The 14,048-nt window shown below is 54.7% G+C and overlaps 2 protein-coding genes across 2 annotated transcripts in view; one reads left to right on the forward strand and one right to left on the reverse strand.

The window, feature by feature from the left end:
* SCTR (secretin receptor) overlaps positions 1-9,075 on the forward strand; it is an 87,536-nt gene extending 78,461 nt beyond the window's left edge. The window contains exon 14 of the mRNA XM_045479532.1: positions 8,895-9,075. The gene's annotated coding sequence lies outside the window, so the exon portion shown is untranslated. The remainder of the gene's footprint in view (positions 1-8,894) is intronic.
* TMEM37 (transmembrane protein 37) lies at positions 1,416-9,449 on the reverse strand. The gene is made up of 2 exons (XM_045479534.1): positions 9,108-9,449; positions 1,416-2,757 (listed from the first exon to the last, which is right to left on the reverse strand). Exons 1-2 carry the CDS (start codon positions 9,126-9,128, stop codon positions 2,185-2,187), a joined length of 594 nt encoding a protein of 197 aa, XP_045335490.1. The 5' UTR covers positions 9,129-9,449; the 3' UTR covers positions 1,416-2,184.
* Between the last annotated feature and the right edge of the window lie 4,599 nt (positions 9,450-14,048).

Below are 14,048 nucleotides of genomic sequence, written 5' to 3' on the forward strand. Positions count from 1 at the left end.
GTAACTCTTACCCTAGAGCCTCAAGACAACTGGATTAACCTGACCATGTCAGTGAAGCCAAGAGAGACGCCAAGACCCCCAGCTTCCTTTTAGTAACCCAACAGGGTACAAGGCACCCTCCCGTGCCTCCTCTTTCACAGTCACCTGCAGCCCAAGAGGCAGAATAGCCAGGAAGGGGGCAGGATTCCATTGGGCAGAAAAAGAAACAGGTTCATGAAGGTCCTGTGACTTGCCCAAGATACTCAGCAAGCAGGGGCACAAGTTCAGTCCAGGGCTTTTGGGTTCAAATCCCTGTGCTCCAAGGCTGTGTCTGTCTTCACTCCTAGGCAGGGGGGCAAGGGCCTGTCTCCCTGTCCCATGGGGATCTGTCTCCCCTTTCTGTCTTTGGATTTTAGTTTCCTGGACTATTGGCACTCCCTCTCCCACCGGCCGTGTGAGGATTAAACGGGACTATTTGAACCCTTTTACAAAACACAGCCTATTAGTGTTCAGGGGAAAGCATTCTGGACAGAAGCCCAAACATAAAGGAAAAGGCATCTTGCTGGTGGGGGACTTGGACAAGTGCTGTCCCCGCCTGGGCTCTGGCTTCCCACCCCTGCATCTCCCCACTGCAGAGACAAGGAAGTCACCCCTTTGTACCTTGTGAAGGGTCTCTGGAATGAAAGCCCAGGTGCTTATTTTCCAGGGCCAAGAACGCAGCCTGTATGGTTGATGAGCTCTGCTCTCTGAAAAACTGGTTGGCCCATGACATCTTTCTTGATCTCCATGGACTCCACATGCATTTGGAAATAGAAGTTTTTAAAAAGCTACAGGGGGTGCCTGGGTGGCTCAGTTGGTTAAGCGTCTTGATCTGGGCTTGGGTCATGATCTTACGGTTCAGGAGTTGGGGCCCCGCATCGGGCTCTGTGCTGAGAGCCAACGCACAGCCTGCTCAGCATTCTGTCTCTCCTTCTCTCCACCCCTTCCCCACTTGTGCTTTTAAACTTCAAGTTTAAAAAATTAAAAAAAAAAAAGCCACAAGGGATAGATAGAAGCACCCAGAAAGGGCACCTGCAGTAATAAGGGTGGGGCAAGAGACCAAAAACCCATACAGTGACCAGCAGCCAGGAAGGACCAGGTGGAGGGGGAAGGGGCTAGTGTGGAATGAAACGGTTGAAGCTACTGGGCAGAAAAGAAACTGGGAAGGGGGCAATTGGCTGCACAAAAACGCAGATTTGCCAGCAAGGATGGAACTCTCCACTGGTTCCTGGTCCCCTTCACCTGCACTCATCCCCAGGGCGGGTGGTAATGATTACAAGTGTAGGCAAGTCCCCTTTACCCCCTGGAGTCCAGCAGGTCCAGATATGTGCTCTGGGAGCCAAAAATGGTACCTTGAGGCCGTCTGACCCTTGCGGAAGACAGACATGCACACATGCTCGCCTCAGGGAGGACTGTGTATTGGAAGGTTGGTGGGCCATCCTGGGAAGCTGGTTCGAAGAATTAAGGCAGGATTCCCACAGACAGCAGAGATGACCGGCTGCTGGCAGCTGAGGTTATTCATGGATTATGCCCCCCCCCACCCCCACCGCAAAGGCAGGGTTCAAATCAAGTCAAAGGGTTTAAAAACCTATTATGTGCAAGACATTGAGGGAATCCTCAATAACATGACCAAAGCTATAGCAAGGAAAGGTGCACAGAGGTCCTTTGGGCTGGTGGAAGAAAGTCCTAGGCACTGACTGGATATGCTTAGCTGGAAGAATGATCTGCTCTGGGCAACCCCAGGGGATCCCAGGGACCCACCTGCCCCTATCCTGGCACACAGTCAATAAAACAAGGGTGAACTTCACTTAGCTGTGCAGCCAGCCCAGGCACCAGTCACCCAAGCTGCTTCCTAATCTAGTCCCATCTGGGAAGAAGGATTCAAGAAAAGAGTTTTAAAATGTGTTAACTTCTAAAATCAACATTCTAATAACTTGGCTAAGGCTGTGCAGCTGGTGGCACTAGGGACGCTCCTGGCCTCTGCAGGCCAGCTGCAAAGGCCACTGGGCTGGTTCTGGCCAACCACCAAAATGTTACGGACTAAGCAGCAGCAGTTTCAAGGTCACGGTCCCACCCCTACCCCCATCAGAGGTCACGTGTTGAAAAAGTCCCGCCTTGACCACACTTTCTTGTAGAACCTGACGTCCTCGGATTTAGGAGGGAGGCCTAAAACTTCCTTGGTTGGCTCCAGGGATGGGTGATGCTGTTGACGTGAAGGCCGCTGATGGCATTCAGAAAGAAGAGGAAGGAGGCCGTGAACTCGCACCAGAACATCAGGGTGAAACCAATGAGCGTGACCTGGTTCCAGAGGAGGATCACGAAACTCAGGAGCCCCCCGGACGAGAGGATGAAAGAGACGAGGAGGAGGACACAGCCCACAGCCCACTTGCGCCGTGAGTGGAGGTCTTCACACACCTGGGACACCATGAGGAGCTCCAGGCCCAAAATGGCGACCACCACAGCCAAGGCGCCCACGCTGCGGGCCAGGACCATGCCCACGGCCAGCCCGGGCACGTGGGCCTGGCTCAGGTCTCTGAGGCAGCGTGGCCCCGTCTGGTTGGAGGAAGTGCAGAAGTGCCAGAGCCCAAAGAGGCGGTCCTCAGCCAGCAGCCAGTGGCCATCGCAGATGGAGACGGAGGAGAGGACCAGGGCCAGGGCGGCGCACACAATGATGAGGACCCGGATGAAGGATTCCAAGAAGGGCCGCTGGGGCCGCCGCCGGGCCAGCAGCCTCTGGGCCTAGAAGACACCACAGATGGCATGTCAGGGGAAACCCTTGCCCACGCTCCTGGCTTCCCATAGCCTTATTTTCTGTTGCCCTCCCCTGGGAAGCTTGGGACGCCCACCTTTGCAAGTAGCTTCCCTCCCTCCCAGCCCCTCCTTAACTTGCAGCACAGACCCGCCTTCTTGGGGAGCCCTTCCCCCACTCCACCTGCTCCCTGTCCTCTGTTCAAGACCCAGAAGCACGGACTGTCCAGCTATTCACCACAGGCACGAAGGGTTCCCTGACCTTTCTTTCTCTAACGATCTTTATGAAGAAGAAATCCAAATTCTACTGACCAGCAAGGTGGCAGATCCTAGTCTGTTCAGAATTCAGAAAACTTGTCAGACCAGGCCAGTGTGACCTTGAACTTGCAGCGCCCTGTGGGTTTCTTTGTATGCAAAGCAAGAACCCTGCCTAAAGCACTGTGAAGGTTGTTAAAAGCACTGGAATATTAGTATTCTTTTTTTTTTTTTTTTTTACTTAGCCTTCTAATACAAGGCTCCATTTTCCCTCTCCCAGGATTTCCCAGTAGACTTCAGTTTCACCCTACTCTCCACCCAGCTGGTTCTGCACATTCCAGGCTAGGTGTTATTACCTTGTTTTCCTCAGTACCGAAAGCGATGTTTGCACCTTACCCTTTAGTCTTGCTCAGCCCGAACCTGAACCCCACCCAGCGCTGGCCAACTGAACTGTCTAGCAGCTTCTGGGCGTGGGGGAGCCACGGAGGCTCTCCCTCAGCCTCCAGTTGCAGCCCTGGAAGGGTGCACCCACCCCTCTCTTCTGGCAAGCTGGGCCACGCGTCCGGTGAGGTGTCCCTTATCTCACAGCCCTGGGACACCACCCAGGCATGGGTCCCCTCCCCAACCCAGAAAGCAAAAAATAAAAAGAGAAACACTTTGAAGAATCAAACTCCTGACGACACACCATAAGCCCTGCACCTTCTGCCCTGCCTCCCCCTCCTGCTTCACCTCCCAGCACACGCTTCCTGGCCCCCTCACTCAGACATGGCTGCACTCGTTCTAGGCCCAAGGACAAGCCCAGAACTTTCTTCCTCAGACCTACTGGTCCCTCTGCCTACAAGAGTCTTCCCCCGACTGTCTCCTTTTCTCCATTCTTCATGTCTCAGTGGAAATGTCACTTCCTCACAGAGATCCGTCCTGCCTCCCCAGCCAAACCAGGTTCCCTCCTGTCAGGAACCCTGTTTTCTTCTCTGTTCCGACCACCAGTCATCCATTTCCTTTTGATTTGTGCTTATATGTTGTCTAGCTCACACAGACACCGCTCACCAGGAGGGCAGGGCCTCCCATGCAGGCACGGCTGCGTCCCCAGTACCTGGCACAGTGCTTGTCCTGGCCATTCAGTAGGTCTGCAACCACTGTCACTTCCATCTGAAACTCCTGCCCCAGCCCTCCGCTTTTTTGAAAGTTTATTTACCTATTTCTTAGAGAGAGAGAGAGAGAACACGAGAGGGGGTTGGGGCAGAGGGAGAGGGAGAGAGAGGATCCCAGGCAGGCTCCACATGCTGGTGCAGAGGAGGAAACGCGAGATCATGACCTCAGCTGAAATCAAGAGTTGGATACTTGACCGACTGAGCCACCCGGGCCCCCCTGGAGCTCCCTTTAAACGAATCTCCTGCCCCGTCATAAATTACCCCCTTGACAGTGCCTATGGAAGCAGGTTACACCCCGCTTTGGGAGGTAAGCAGACAGCTCATGGGGCTCTGTCACTGCTGGGAAACCGAACAGGGACTATGGGGTGCACCCTATACATGTGCAAATGGAGGCAAGTCTGGGTCATGCTTTTCAGGGAGGGACAGGAAGCAAAGCCACGCTCTGGGAGACTCCTGCTTCGGTCAGAGCCCCAGCAGGAACATCAGAGAGACTCCTGCTTCGGTCAGAGCCCCAGCAGGAACATCAGACTGGTTGCTGACCTGCCCACCTAAGTGGGAGCCACTGTGAATTTTCTGCCCCAGGGATACATGAATAAGGACCTGGTTTGCTTTCAGCACTTCTGCATAAGCAGGGGCTTGTTTTACTCAAACCTGTGAGGTTGGCAGAGTAGGAAGCTCCCATGGGGGCGGGGGGGGGGGGGGGAGGTGGCATAAAGAGGGAAACTATGTCACCCAAAGGCCAGATGACTTACCCAAGATCTCTCACCTAAATCACAATAAAGCCTGTTACGGCTGCCTGGACAAACATATAATGTGCAGGATGCATTCAGCCAATAAATACCGTCTGGGGCCTTCCAGGTACAGGGTCTTTGGTTAGGGGCTCAGTATTACTGGTGAGAGGAAGGAGTAGAGAATGTAGAGGGATGCCCCAGCGGTCAGGGCCCCAACTCTCCTTGCCTGCTATGCAGGGTTCTAGGTGCCGCAGGAGGGGAATAGGGGAAGCTGAGCTGGCCAGCTCAGGCCCTGTCCTCACTCAGCCACAACAGTTCATTCTTTTTTTTTTTTTTTTTTTCTTTTCTTAATTTTTGAGAGAGAGAGAGCAAGCGAGCACGAGCAGGGGTTGGGGGGGGGGGGGGGTGGAGCACAGAGAGGGAGACACAGAATCCGAAGCAGGCTCCAGGCTCTGAGCTGTCAGCACAGAGCCCAATGCGGGGCTCGAACTCATGAACCACGAGATTGTGACCAGAGCTGAAGTTGGACGCCTAACCGACTGAGCCACCCAGGCGCCCCCACGACAGGTCCTTCTTATCACCTGGACACATTGGTAGTCCAGGAGTCTGTGTTGGATTTCATCATAAAAAAACAGCTTGACTACTAGGAAACAAACCAAGGAAAATTTGAAACCTCTGTGTCTACAAACCATTAAAGGTGTTTGTCCTTGGGCAGCTTCTTAACCTCTTTGGCCCTTGGGTTTTTCATCTACAAAATGGGGTAGGTGACCGCTGCAGGAAAGCAAGAGCCATGAAGGTACCTGGCCGGGTTACAATGCCCCTAGAAGTTGGCTGGTAAGGTCCTAGGATGGGAGAGCCCTGGAAGCAAGGCCTCAATCAAGTCACAGAACACAGGACCCAGAAACCTTTTGACCCTAGACATCACGCTGTCTAGACAACAGGTATGTCCCATCCCTCCCTCAGCCCAACCTTCCTTGGGCAGACTGGACTTTAGTCTCCAGGCCCATCACACTGGGATCAAAGAGAAGACAGCTCACGTCAGTTCATTTCTTCCCCCTCCCACCTCAAAGCAGGGCCTCCTTTAAATTCTCTGATCGCCAGGGCGCCTGGGTGGCTCAGTGGGTTAAGTGACCAACTCTTGATTTCGGCTCAGGTCGTGATCTCACAGTTTGTGGGGTCGAGCCCCAAGGACGGCTCTGTGATTGACAGACAGTGCAGAGCCTGCTTGGGATTCGCTCTCACTCTCTCTCTCTCTCTCTCTGTCCTTCCCCTGCTCACGCTGTCTCTCAAATAAACTTTAAAAAACAAACAAAAAACAAAGAAACTCTGATCACCAAGAAAACTCCCAAGAATTAAAAGACATCATGCATATAAAGGTGTTGGGGAACTATTGATAACATGAGTAACAATAATAATATATATTGGAGTCTTCATTCCTCACCACCCTGCACCACACTGGTCACTGTTGGCAGCTCCACTGGCCTTCAGTGACCTAGGGCCTGAAACCCTCTCCTGGAGAGGCAGCTGGTAGCAGTGTGGTCAGTGGAGGGCCAGTGGACAAGAGGGAACCAAGGCAGTCGGGTCTTGCTCCCGCCCGCAGCTGTGGGACCTTGAGCAAGGAACTTTAATCTCCTTTCCTCGGAGGAAAAAAATGTGAGTGTTTCTCTTTTCCCTCTCTAACCCTCAATGATTTCTATGATCCGTAGAACAGGGTCACTTGACACTCCTGGGCCACTGAGTCCAAGGCTAAGGGCTTCCCTTCTGCAATCCCCCAGGACCCCACCTGCCCCCCCTCACTACTCATCCTTCACGTCCCCAGCCCCTGCCTCCATACTTGCCTCTAGTCTCACTGCCCACTCTGTGCAGGCCCAGGCCAGGCCCCTGTCATTATTCACCAGAAATTTCTTCACCAGTTTCCTAAAGAGTTGGCCAGCCACCGTCCTCAGGGCTACAGCCCGCGCCTGCACTGGCCTGCATGACCCCCGCCGGCCTGCTTTTTAGCTCTCTGTCCTCGGGCATGTTATTTATCCCCTCTTTCTCTGGGTTTCCTCCCCTATAAATGAAGATAACATCATCTACCTCCGCTGGTTGTCTGGTGGGGCTGGAATGAGCTATCACTTCAAGTGCTTACAACAGTCCCTGGGGCTGATTTAAGGGGCTACTAGGCAGCAATGACTAGAGTCATGCTGGGACAGCGCCCCACCCTTGGGGCAGAGGCTCCGGGCTTGAGCCATCGCCCACGCGCTCCCACAGCCTATCCAGCTCCCAAGGCCTATCCCACGGCCTCCCCCTCTTCCTCCGCTTACTAGGTCCCCTCCACCTGCTGCCAGACTTCAGGCCCCTCTGGGCCCAGCACACGACGCCCCTGCCAGTTAATCCAGCTTGCAGCTTCTGCACCTCTTAATTTAGCACTCACTTCCAGATATGTCTTCTAAATCCTTGTTTACAAGGATTTACAAGGATCTGCAGCTGCACCTCGAGGGCTTCTCGAGGGGAGAGACCACACCTGGTCCCACCCTCCTCACTGCCAGTCCCCTTCTTCCCAGGGCCTGTCCCAGATGCTCCCTCATCAAGACTCAAGATTATGAAGGAAAACAAAGACAAGGGACTCGATGCAACCCGCCGTCCTTCTCCAAACGCTTGTGTCCGGGGGCTTGGGGGGTGGCTATGATTTCTCCTATTAGTCAAAAGTGGAAAGGGCAGGTATGATTTGCAGCCAAGAAGTCCTGTTTTGAATCTCGACTATGTCGTTTGGCTGGCTACCGTGAGCAAGTTACTTCACCTCTGGGCCTCAGTTATTTTGTCTATAAATTGGGCGGAACAGCGTCTACCAGAGTCACAGCTGGGGGCGGGAGGCGGTCTGGGCATTTGCAGGCAAAGTCAACTGAGCCTCTCTAATCCTTAGAAGGTTCCAGCCAGAAGACTCTGGGGGAGGCGAGCTGGTGAAATGCCTCCTCGGAGAAGCAGCTTGCTCGCCTGGTAGCTAGCCGTCCCGCTACTGACTTGCCTTTGGACAGCAAGGCACCAGAGGGCAGGGGGCAGGAACGTAGGTTCTGGGCCAACAAAAATATCTTGCACCAGTGTGAGAAGTCAGACCTTTGGGGATGCGAGTCCCTCTCCCTCCCCTCGCCACAACCTTCTCTCTCTCTTTTATTTTAATTTTTAAAACTGGTTTTTTTTTTTTTTTCAACGTTTATTTATTTTTGGGACAGAGGGAGACAGAGCATGAACGCGGGAGGGGCAGAGAGAGAGGGAGACACAGAATCGGAAACAGGCTCCAGGCTCTGAGCCATCAGCCCAGAGCCCTACGCGGGGCTCGAACTCACGGACCGCGAGATGGTGACCTGGCTGAAGTCGGACGCTTAACCGACTGCGCCACCCAGGCGCCCCTTTTTTTTCGTTTTTTTTTATTATTTTTTTTTATTATTTTTTTTAAAACTGGTTTTTATTTAGTTTTGCGATAGAGGCAGAGTGCGAGCAGGGGAGGGGCAGAGAGAGAGAGGGAGACAGAATCCCAAGCAGGCTCTAGGCTGGGAGCTGTCAGCACGGAGCCCGGTGAGGGGCTCAAACTCCCTAACCCCGAGATCTGGACCTAAGCCGAAGTCCCCCACTTAACTGACTAAGCCACCCAGGCGCCCCTACAACCTTCTCTCTTAAGTGCCTGAGCGCCCCAGTGAGTCTGTCCCCGCCCCAGCACCCCAGTTGCGTTTGGAGAAGTGGAGAGATGGTCTTTCTAGCCCCCGCCCGAGAAAGTTCTGGCTTCCCCGGAGTCGCATCTTCATGTTATGTAAGACAAGCCTCACTCTGCAAGTGGACTGCGTCCATCCTCCACCCCAGACGCGCCTCTCCTTTTTAAAAAGGACCCCTCTGGAAAGCCTAATCATAGCTACTGGTGACCCCAAAGAGAAGCAGAAAAATCCACCGCAAGAAGCTTGGGGGCCTCGGGTGCTAGCAGGGCCCCGAGAGGAGGCCAGAGGAGACCGCGCTGCAGGAAGAGCGTCGGGGGAGGGGGGGCAGCGCCCCCAGGTTGCTTCCCGCCCACCTGCCTCCGAACCCCACAAGCTTGCAACAGAAGATCGGCAAGGCGGGGATCCGGGGTTCCGCGCAAAGTCCCTTCCCACCTCCCGGTGGGGCAGACCCCCGGACCGCTCCGGGAGGGTCGGGGGGCAGCCGGCCCAGCGCCCCGCCGGGTTCTCGGGGTTACCTGCACCGCGATGGCAGTCATGCTGCGCCCGTGCTCCGCCGCGCGCTCCTCCTCGCGCCCTCCGGCCGCTCCGCAGCGCCGCCAGCTCGGGGCCCGGCACCCCACCCGGGGGGCGGAGCGGGGCGGCTGGAGGGCGGAGGAGAGGGAGGGGGCAATCAAAGTGGAGCCAGGGAGCCGGGGGCGGGCGCGTCTGACCCCGCCGCCCTCCGCGACTCGGCTTACGCTGAGTCAGCGCGGGCGGCCCGGAGGAGCCCCCGGGCAGGGGCGAGGAGGAGGGCTCGGGACCCTGTGGGCGCGAACCCTGCCCGAGCCGGCAGGGGTCCCCCGAGAATGAGGGAGGAGCATCCGGCTCTCGGGGCAGGGCCGACCCGGCTGACTTCGGGGCGGGAGTTACTTCCCCGCTCCTGAACCTGGGGCGTCGACATCTGGGACTCTGATTCCTCGAGGGAGGGCCAGGCGGGCGCCGGAGGAGTCCGCCCCAGCCCCGGTTTGTCCGGAGGAGGCGCTAAAGTCCAGAGAGACTAGGCACGCGCCCGGGCTCTGCTGCTTTCAACCACCCGCTGTGTGGCCTTGGGCTGCTTGTTAAACGTCTCTGAGCCAGGGATAATAAGTAAAACATTTGTGAAAGATCGGGGTCTTGCGAGGCCCTCAGTATGTGTAAACGGAGTGGGACCTTCTGGAGCCATCCTTGCATCACTTTTCTCCTCCCCGGAGGGGGATATACAAACCTGCTCCCCTCCTGGCCTCAGGGACCATTGAAAAGGCAAATACAACAAGGCATTGTGCTTCCTCGACTTTTTTTTTTTTTTTAATTTTAATGTTTATTTATTTTTGAGAGAGAGACTTTAATGTTAATGTGTATTTATTTTTGAGAGAGAGACAGAGTGTGAGCGGGTAAGGGGCAGAGAGAGGGAGACACAGAGTCTGAAGCAGGCTCCAGGCTCTGAGCTGTCAGCACAGAGCCTGATGCGGGGCTCAAACTCACGAACCATGAGATCATGATCTGAGCTGAAGTCCGTCGCTTAACCAACTGAGCCACCCAGGTGCCCCTTGCTTCCTCAACTTTTGACGGAGCCTGAGTTCCAGAGGAGGCAGCCCATAAAGTCCCCACACCGGAATGGAGTGGCAACAAATTCCAGACTAAGACCCTTCCTTCCCTCCGCAGTTTTAGGGGGCTGTGTGTTAATGAGGAGGGCGACTTCTGCTTAAGGCAAAGCGAGATCCTCTTTCTCCTTAACTGAATCAGGGATAAATGAAATGATTGGGCTCAATTAGGCAGGCAGGCAGCTTCCTGGTGACTTTACCCAAGGCTATGTGAAATAACTACGCTTCTCTTGGACCTGAAAACTTCTAGATGCTAGGAAAACCCAGAGAGCCATGTGAGAAAGGGGGAAAGTTACAGTGGTCTGAATCTCCCACTTAGAGGTTCCTTTTGAGTCCCTCATTGCCAGCTTCTCCTCCCTCCACAGCCCTGGGCTCTCGAGGAGGGATTCACCCGGGAAAGGAGGGCCTGGCCCTGTTGGGGTCCCTTTACAGAGCCCTAGGATGCTCTGTGGGAGGGAACTTCTGGGTTTCTGGGGCCTGAAGAATTTCACATGACCAGGAAGGGAGTGCCTGGAATAAAAATCAGGAAGAACTGTTAGGTTGGGTGATCCAGCCCCATTGTGCGCCTCCAAATGCCTTCTACGATTCCATGTGTGGTCAGGCATGTTTGGGGATATATTGTCTGTTATGCTTTCTTGGTAAGAATAGAAAGTCTTGAATCAGTGGAATTTAGAACAACATGTCCTGTCAGCAAGACAGCTGGAGAAGCAGAAATGGCTTAGGAATAATAAGGAGGAAGTAACTGTCATTTTACGGTCTTAAGAAGGCCTGGACACAGCCAGGAGTCTGGATGGAGTCTGTGCTGGTCCTTTGCATTCTAAAATCCGTGGTACCTTGGTGCCCAGGGCTTGGGACTCAGTGGGTACACAGCACTCCCTTGGTGTACCACTCTACCCCTGGGGAGATGGAGAGAGAGGCAAATAACTCACCAGATGACTGTCCGTCCAGAGGGGCAAGGGTTTCCCCATGCCGTGGGGGCCATGGCAGGGGCAGAGGCAAGGGGTGGGGTGACAGGGTGGGACCCCCAGGAATTAAAACCAGAAACAGCATGGGGGTGAGTGGGTGGCCGCTGGGACAGCACCACCTGCCTTATTCCTTGACTGTCTCTGCCTTTCCTCTAGGTGGTGTGACAGATTCAACACCTGTTCCTCCCTCTTCCCGACTTCTAGGCCTGGCCTGTGCTGGGGAAAGAGGGATGGCGTAAAGAAAGGAAGGAATCGGCTCCCATTCAACCCCTCTGACCACACTTGTTTGGTGGGAAAAAAAACCCAGGCATTGTTCTCGGAGACTTCCAAGGCGGAGACACAGGTACTGATTAATGAATCAGCAAGTAACAGATCTATTAGTCAGTCAACAAGCACTCCCCCACCTCTGGGCCTTTGGACTTGTTGCTTTCTGTCTGAAACGTACTTCCTCAAGATACTCACATCTGACTCACCACCTCATTCTTTTGAAGTCTGGGCTTAGAGGTCACCTCGTCAGGAAAGCCTACTGTGACCACCACATCAAAAACAGCCCCCTCTATTCCCCTTTTCCTTCTCTTATCACTAATCACACATGCGCTTGCGTGCACACATGTATCCTCTCCCTCTGTAGTGTAAGCTCCGAGGGGCCAAGGGCTTTTCCATCTTCATTGGTATATCCCTGGTGCCTAGGGCAGAGCCAGGCACATAGTAGGTGCTCAATAAATATTCACTGAATACATAAATGAATTGAATACCTACTATGTACCCACCACTGTCCTAGCCAATGAGGGACAAGGAAGAAAAAGACAAAGTTTCTTTCAGTGGTAAAATGCTTGGGTTGTAGGGTTAAAATCTGCTTCCCTCTCATTTCTGCTTCCTCCCTGGCCTCCTCAATTCTGTCTCTATACTCCCTCACGCCTTGGGTCCAATCCATCCTCCTGCCCATAGGCCTCATCATCTCTGAGCTGGATACCTGTGGAATGGCCTCCTGCCTGGCCTCCCTGCCTCTGCTCTCACCTCCTCTGTCCCTTCATGAGGCTTCCCAGCCCCTTTCCCAAAGCCCACGACGCTCGAGGCTGGAGTTATCTGACCCGTGCCCACCCCTCGGTGCTCAGGTCCAGCTCGGCTGGCCTGCTTGCCGCGTGGGCCCAGGGCAGAAAGCTCCATCTGGTCTCAGGGCTTCTGTGCTCACTGTTCTCTCCATGTGGCAGGTCCTCCCCCCCTGGGGAGCTGGGGTTGCTGGGCAGGGGCCTCCCTTGACTCCCCAGCCTGAGCAGCAGCCCCCACAGGCTTGCCCCTCTAGATTACCTTTTCATGTTCTTAGTCATTAGCTCAACTTCTCTCTTCGCTGCTTGATTTTCTGTCTTCCGCTCTAAAATACCAGAAGCCCCCTGAAAGTGGAGACTGTCTCTCACGGCCGCATGCCTGTTTCCAAGGATAGGGACTGTCCGTAAAGCTTGCAGACTGAGTGACCAGGCTTCAGATGCATCCTGGGCCAATCACTTCCCCTCTGTGTGCCTCTCTTTGCTGCCCAACGGGGAAACATATCCATCTCGGCGTCCTGAGGGTCACATACGACAATGTGTGCAAAGTGCCCTGCAGACCGCTCGGCATCCAAGTGCCCGATAACCTGTGGTCACCTCCATCCCGTGTCCCCGACCCCAGGGAACCTCAGATCAGAGAAGGGGCTCAATCCCTGAATGTCAGCCTGAAGAGGGAGATCCCTGCCCTGGAGTTTTCTCCTCTGAGGGGTTGGTGTTGGGGGGCAGGGGCTCCAGGTCTAAGGGGCAAGGCAGGCAGACACTCCGGAGATCCAGAGGCAATGACAGGGATTCTGCGGTTCGCTGGGTGGCTTGAGAGCTGATGACTAACCCTGCCTGCCCCGTGCCCTGCACTTCGGACCTCTCCAACTCTTGCCTGGTTTCTGGCCTTGGAGAGAGAGCAGCACCACCAGGCTGCCCCTCCCCTCTCCCCTCTGCACCTCCCGCTGCCCTGCCTTCACCCACCAGGTCTTACTCTTCTCCCAGCCCCCTCCTCCTGGCCAGTCCGGCTCTCCCTCCACCCAGGCCTCCTTTTGCCCTTTGCTTCCTCTGCTCTGCACTCCAGCCCTGCATTATGACCTCCTCTCAGGCAGAGGATTGCAACACAGACCTTGTTTACCGCATTCTAGTGGGGCTGGGGGCCAGGGGGTCTGCCTCTGTCTCACCTTCTTTCCAGGCAGGCCTCAGGTGTAATGTTTACCCTGCATCTGAAGAAAGGGGGGTCTCTGCTTTCCAAAGCAAGTCCTTCCTTGAGATGGGAGCCCTCCAGGGCACCAGGAGCCAAAGATTTCCAGGCAGACCTCATACCTGTGCTGGGGAGACTTCTAGAACCTTCTCTTCAGACTTGGACTTTGGACTTGTTGGCACACACCGAGGCACCCAGTCTCTTGGGGACAGTCCCCTGTTAACGGAACACACTCAGAGAGGTTGCATAGAGCAGACTGCCAGCCCATCCCTCCCTGAAAAAGGTGGTGTTCTGCCCTATTCAAGGCACCCCGTTGACATCAAAGTGCCCGCAAATCAAGATTAGGCAGCAGGAATCAGTTGGTGAGCATAGACTGATGACAAGGGGAATTCAATGGTGTAGACACGGCTTTGCCTGAGCTCTGGGGAAGCCCAGGAAATACTCTCCCCCCAGTTTATTAGATTTGATGTTTACAAGAAAGGCACGCTGGGTCAAAGGATCTGGGAGGGAGGAGTGATAAAGGAGACAAAATTCTCTAGGGAATTCATTAGGGAGGATTGTCTCCCGAGGAGGAGGGCGGTGGCCTCTATGTGCTGGCTGCTTACATCCTCCGTCCTTGGACATGTTTTGTCCACAAAGTGTTTTT

The sequence above is a fragment of the Leopardus geoffroyi genome, chromosome C1 (assembly GCF_018350155.1).
Source record: "Leopardus geoffroyi isolate Oge1 chromosome C1, O.geoffroyi_Oge1_pat1.0, whole genome shotgun sequence".
NCBI classification, from domain to species: Eukaryota; Metazoa; Chordata; class Mammalia; order Carnivora; family Felidae; genus Leopardus; species Leopardus geoffroyi.

Bases quoted from the DNA above. Each gene is read 5' to 3' on its own strand.
- TMEM37 (XM_045479534.1), bottom strand. From the start codon at position 9,128: ATGACTGCCATCGCGGTGCAG. The intron at 2,758-9,107 runs GTAACCCCGAGA...GGTGTCTTCTAG, and splicing joins TGACTGCCATCGCGGTGCAG to GCCCAGAGGCTGCTGGCCCG.